Source organism: Loa loa, assembly GCF_000183805.2.
Source record: "Loa loa unplaced genomic scaffold supercont3.56, whole genome shotgun sequence".
Lineage (NCBI taxonomy): Eukaryota > Metazoa > Nematoda > Chromadorea > Rhabditida > Onchocercidae > Loa > Loa loa.
The window spans coordinates 165,459-172,492 of record NW_018108236.1 but is presented as its reverse complement, the minus strand read 5'-3'; the positions used below and the strand labels follow the sequence as shown (position 1 = coordinate 172,492).

The following is a 7,034-nucleotide window of genomic DNA, read 5'->3' as shown; positions in this document are numbered from 1 at the left end:
GGTTAGCCTGGCATGTCTATTTATGGTATGACAAAGGTAAGTAGATAAAAAGTTAGGAAATGACTACCTAAGAGCATTATTGATTAAGATTTGGGAAAAATACAAAGATAGATTATATTCAAAAAAATCAAATTGGATATATCCATCTGAAACATTTTATATAAAACAACTGGGAAAAGAAACATGGCCAATATATGGTCAGATACTAAAAAAGTAAAATGAAGAAATGAAATTGAAATCAAAAGAAGAGATAAAGGAAATTGATCTAAACATTAATTGGTTCAAATTTATATATGGCCAATCAGAGGCAGCCTCTAAGGGCTGTGCGCCAGAGTGTCACTCGGACTTGAACATTGGAAGATTTCTCGAGCGCAAGGGAAAGGCGGCGGGAGGGAGGAAAGGGTGGAGTAGGCTTCTCCCGCGACTCCGCAGGCAGAAAAAACTTGCTGGAGGGCTGTGTCCGGCTCGCGGACAGCCAGATGCCCAGGTCAATCTTAAGAGAACAAATCTGTACTCTAACGAATGCCGACAAGCGGTGAAAATTTTAACACAATTTTTGGCATGTGAAAACAAAATTAACAGTTATAAATTCATAGAGAGATTAGAAATGAATAGAAAGAGTTTTGGCAGCCTTTTAATCTTTATTAATTTCAGATCCCATCTTTACAGAGAAGATATATTTATATCTTGAGTGCAGCTGAATTCATTGGTATTCAATTAATAAATAACAGATATTACAAATCATACAGACCTTTATCGGAACAGCAATAACTCTCCGCTTCCTGGCACGTGTGCATTTTTTATTTTTTGTTTTTTTATTTTTTGAATGACATCGTTTATTTGATTAAAATTCTTACAGATTATAGAACTTAATTTAAGAATACTTTCAAAAAATCATCAGAATAATGCAAAGGTTTAACAACAGAAAAGATAATAGGGATCAAAAACGCAGGATTAGCACTGATTGTTCATGGGAAGATTGAAAAGTCACATTTAAGCAGGAAACTTGGGATTAATCTTTATAAAAAGCCTTGTAAGATTAGAACAGATAATATAAATAATGCTATAATAATATGATCCAGATGAGTCGACAAATATTTCCAGGACCAGAAGACAAACTTTGGAAGTAAAATCTTTCAAATTTCTGAAAGCTTTCGAAATCTCTCCATTTGGCCAAATGTTTACTTACTTCTATATATCTAATCTGTTCAAAATTTTTTGAATTACAGGAGAAATCGGAAAAAAGCGAGACTTCTTAGAGGGAAAATCAAAAAATTGCTTGAGGCAAATAATTGCAAGAATAGTTGGTGGACTTTTGGATGTGTTTAGAAAAACTGTGTGAGGAACACATTTCGATCTCATGGCTCGTCAATTCAAAGCAAATTTTCACTTTTTTTGCATATTTTCCAAAAAGTTTAATTTCACATCCATTAAGTATAAAATGCATAGACGAAGAGTGGGAGAAAAAATATTTTTTTAAAAAGCTTTGAAAGCCTTTTCCAATTTCAAAGGCAGCAATTGAAATATTATTCGATTTGTAAGTGCATGCTTTCAAGCAAATTAAAATTACGAATCTTTTTTCCAAAAAAAGGTGACTTCGTTGGAAAAAATTTTTTCAGTACTGTAATAAAATTAAAAATGAAATGATCAGACTGTTTTTTTGTTTCTGTGTATTTTTTTGAGGAACCAAAGAAATTTGTCCAATTTCAAAATTCAAATTCACTTGACTAAATATTACTTTTACTGAACATCCGTAAGAAACTCGTAAGCAAGTGGAAATTACACTTCAAAACCTAACTAGTACACTGATTCATTCAAACGGCTCAATGGTCATTCACAAAATTGGTCATTTATAACAACAACACGATCCATTATGAATGATTAATGTGCTGTTGTAAATAGTTAGATGCTTGCGGTTGCAAATATTTCCACCTGTAGAACCGGCTGAGCAACAGTTTGCAAAAATTTTGATAACAAATTTTCTCCGTTATGTAAAAATGAAACTATGATCTTTATTACAGTTTGTTTCTTGACCTATGCAGATGCAATTTCTGTCAATATCAAATGGAAAATAACTGTCAAACGATAGATTGTTATATTTCAATACATTATGATAACCGATGAATAATAATTCAGACTCTCTTTCAGTAATGATCATGTAAAAAGCAAATTTACGAGGAAAGAAGCTTACTAAATTGGTTATTAGAAGTATTGAAAAATCAAAAAGTGAAAACTGGTAGCTGATAATACCATTTCAAAGCTTAGCAATAACTTTTCAAGACAAAATACCAGAAATATTTCATGGATTAAATCCACGAACTGTCCTAAAGTTAACTCTTGAAATTTCAATTATGCTAATATCTTTCATTTTGCTATATACGAACGCTCACAGACGAAACGAAAGATAATATTACATTAGCTATAAAAAAACTGATCATTTATAAGTAATGAATAGCTTTTCTCGATGGAAAATTGATCACAAATTTACAACAAACTGGAAAGAAAGAATGTGGTTCAGTACAAATGTAATGTTAATTGTTATACAAATAGTTAAAGAAATATGATATGATATGATTAAGAGTAAACAATAATTTCATTCGCTTCAATCAGTCGTTTGTCATGCTGTTCTTGAATAACTTAATTAATTAATAAAATAATATGTTACTGATACCAAAACAATGACAACAATGGAGCTACTATGGACAACGATTAATGCTACGATATGTCACAGCAATTAGTACTACTATTGACTTGAAACTGTTTTTGAAAATAACTCTTATTTAATTCATTGCGAAACATCACCCTCATTCTCACTTTAAGCTTTTAAATCCAAAAGCAGTTCACTAATTGCAATTTGCAAAATCACAGCTATCAATACTACTACGGCATGTTAGTAAAATACTATCTCACTAATTCTAATTCATTTTCACTCACTCTCTCACTCATTCGCTCAAAACTCATTAATGAAACTTTTACTAAAGCTTTATTGAGAAAGTTGTAGTTACTGAGTATCTGTTTGTGTAAATACAATCCATGCAAATAAATGCATACTCATCTGATCTAGAATTCGTGAATTAATCTTAATGTATCTTTAAATCGATTTAGTGATAAAAATTTATTAAACTGAACTATAAATTAAGTTAAACCGATCTAGGGTGTTTCACAACATTGAAAGCAAATCTGATCCAGTAATAAGTGAAATTGGAATCTCTTATACCAATGAATCCTTTGCTTCAATGATTGAGCCGAAAATTTTGAGTCCATCCAAAACGCGAATAAAAGAAAAAGCATGGAACAACTGAGAAATGATAATTTAATAAGACTATCTAAAAATTGAGGAAGGCCAATGATTTAAACTTTTATGCAAGAAATGTTGCGTTTTTTAAAATGCAACGAGCAACCGAATAAAAATTGGTAAGAAATATGTGCTAATCAATTGAACTTCTTAACACATCTGAAATTGATTACTAATATAAGGAAAATGAATAAACAGAAAGGTCAGAACATAGCTGTCTCGTGATTGGATTTCAGAAAAGCTAGTATTCGATAGCAAACAACGGACATTAGTGGGATATGAATCAAAAAGTATCGTTCATCTTTTTCCAATACGGAAATCTAAATGGATGATGAACAATGAAAATAGATGGATGGAGCTATCTGCAACAATAAATGCTTCTTTTACTTCACTTCAACATAGCAACAACAGACTTAAATCCATTTTAAATTTCAGTTTTCTTGTTTCAAAATGAGATGTCATCCATTTGTAACACATTTTTCAAATAAACATCCTGAAAATGTAAAATTAATTTTTCTCAAACTCTATGGAGCAATCCTTGCCATAAATCGCTTCCCACTGGATAAAAGCAACATCAATGGCGTCTAGCTAAGGGACAAAAAATGAAGAACGAAGAATGTTTTTTTTTAGGAACTTTTGATTGCTCAGTAGCTAATTCAAAGTAAGTCCACCTACCCATTCCAGCAGTTATGGGAAATTAGTACGAATATTTTACTTCAACTCTGTTTCCTCATTATTTCAAGAACTTGACGTAAATTGGAGAAAACTTATAGAATATTTATATTCATAATCAATCGATCTTTATTCCATAGATATTCCATTCTTGAAAAGAAGCTTAAGTAGGGTAATATCAATGAAATCATTACTTAAAAATCAAATAATCATAAACTGACTGAAATAACAAAAATTAAATTATACATCTATTGACTGCTGAAAGATAAATGCTTTATAAAAATTAGGAATTTTAAAATTTCTGCAAAAAAACTTGTTCGTTTATTTACTCCCTAATGAATTGCCATTCACATCAATACTATCAACATCAATATTGAGGACAATAATAATAACAACAATAATAATTGCAACAAGTACAATAACATTAGCCATTAATATTTGTTATCCATAATTTTTAAATTCCTTTTATTACTTCTCTCAAGAATTTAAAAAAATCTTTAAAAATAGTAAAGATTAACCGGAGAAAACTGTTGAACATTGTCAAGAAATCCTGACCTTTTATTTTGCTGTGGCCATGGGGTTTATAATAATCCAAACTAATGAGTAAACAAAAAAAAAAAAGAAATTGGTGGAATTAAAAAGAGAACGCTTTCATATTTCGATCAAATTTTTGGAATATCATATGAATTTACATTTTAAGTTTGAAAGATTTGTTAGCATTAGTTTCAAAATTAGTTCGGATACTTATTTACAGTCTATTTTTAATGAACGTGTTCACCTATGAAGCTTGATTGAAGAGCTTAAAAATAATACCATTAAAGCCGGAGATTCTTCAAAATGACCGTTGTAACTTTTACAATTTCATTTCTATTTGTTTTGACACCTTATTTTATACTTTATATTTTGTGGTTAGATTCCATTTTCTGCTCTTCTCTGCATCAAACAATACTCTTTATAACTTTATAACAATTTCCAGATTCTTGTCCTCCTGGTCATTAATGTCACCCCCAATCTTTATAAAGGAAAACGCTTGAATTCTTGTTCACTGCTCATGAAAATGCACAAAAAGCGATTTGCATAGCTTCAGAATATGTGAAAACACAAAAATCAGTGGTGTAATGTTGTTGAACTGTTGAAGTTAAGTAAAATAGATATTAAATGGCTAGGAATGGAAAGGAGAGAAGGAATCAGTGAGCAATGAAGGCAGGGAAAGCAATTGGAATCGGGTAGTAAAAAGATAGAATTAATTTAAAAATTTTTTCGAAAAAAATGAAGACTATAAACGGAAGAGAAGGAGAGACTGCTAAGAAAAGACGATTTGAAATTGAAATTTGATTATCGAAAAAATTTACTCAAAAAAGCACCGACAGAAGGGAAACACTCCTCATTCCCACATCACATGCCTCTTTAAAATTTTTAGAATTTGAAAACGAAGAATGCGGAAAGAAAATGTGGCTTTGTCAATAATGAAGGTTTGAGAAGAAACTAGCACAGGTCATAAATCAATACAATTAGTAAAATACAAACTTGTTGGTGAATACAAATCTATTGAATTATCACTTTTTAGAACCTTCTTTGTTTGCTTAATAACTTCCTAACTACCATTTAAAGTTGTGGATGGTAATCCTTTTATAACTTCAATGCGCGATTAGGTTGGGTCGTTTTCAGGCCTATATATTTAGCTCAAATTGGTTGCCTTATAATTAGTCTTTTCGTTGGTCTTAAAAGCAATAATCAAGTTAATATTCACATCTGTGTTAATGAATTCACTACGCTACAACTTTTAGTTGAAATTTAAAATTTCTAATGTCGGTCACATGCGCCGGCAAAATAATGGGAGAAAGAAAATTGAGAGAGAAGTGCTAGGGAGATTAAGAGTTAAATAGGAAAAAAGAATTAGCTAATGAAATAAAATGGAACCAAAGGATATGATAGGAGTGGAAAGGATGAAGAAAGACATAGATGGGAGGATGATTATACACATATTCATACATATAAGCTATATTTGAGCTTGTGACAACGAAATTGGAAAATGCATTTTAATAGCTTTTTTGAAACGATGCAAATGCATCGATTTTCAACACACGCACAGACAGACCCTCACAGACATTCATTTAAAAATAGGCAAATCCCTTAGAGTCATCCACGTACACATACACATACACGACACATACACGCATACGTGTGTCGCACTATCTTCTCCAGATTAATTGATTGATCAACAGAAAGGTAAAAAGGTAAATGAGCGAATGACTAACTGTTTCTGATGAAAACCTAACAAAGAAAAATGGCATAAAGAATACTCTCATGTGTATTTGCAGTTTTTTCGTCTTGTTTTGTTTAAAAAGTTTGCAACCTTTTAATTATGAATTATGGAAAGAAATGATGAAGTGCACCGTTATGTAACACTTTCCTTTATTTGGCCAAAAATTAGAGTAAAAAGGGGCAAAATGGTAAGTAAAGCCAGAAAATGAAATATGGGTTGAGACAAAGTTAAGGAGAGCTCATTTGAAATATCGGGAAGCCTAAAAGATTTATATCCGAGAAGTGATTGCCTAAATTTGCTCATCAAATATGACAACTTTTCTTCTAATTTCGAAATACATATGTTATTGTCACAGGTTATACATGGCAATTAACCACTCCACTTACCTTTTAAATAAGATCTGCATATATCTCTGTAAAAAATTTTCATTCCTTTACTTATTGTTTGAGTATATAATTAGTCATTTCCACACACAATTTTGTGTCACCAACCTCCGCCAATGAGTGCAATTTCATTTTGATGCCTTTGTCCCTTTCTATCCTTTCCATCTATTTACTATTCTATATCTCTATTATTTTTAATTACAGCTTACCATTCAGCCTATTATCAGTAATTACTAATTGAAATTCTCATTTAATATTCAATCATATAGGAGATAAATAATTGAATATCAACAAGTTGCAGAATAAATGAGTTTTGAACTCATGCCAAACACGTTCATATTTCATCTATAAGTCAAAAAAATGTCCTAGTGAAAGCCTCAATTTCTTGGCCTTGCAGATAAATGAAACGATTCGCTAT

At 30.9% G+C, this 7,034-nt stretch overlaps 1 protein-coding gene across 1 annotated transcript; it reads left to right on the top strand.

Annotated features, from left to right (window-relative positions):
* Positions 1-226: 226 nt before the first annotated feature.
* On the top strand, positions 227-771 carry LOAG_11269 (hypothetical protein; the record flags this gene model as incomplete). The annotated part of the gene is made up of 2 exons (XM_003146791.1): positions 227-487; positions 655-771. The coding sequence occupies 2 exons, from the start codon at positions 227-229 to the stop codon at positions 769-771; spliced, it is 378 nt and encodes a 125-aa protein (XP_003146839.1).
* Between the last annotated feature and the right edge of the window lie 6,263 nt (positions 772-7,034).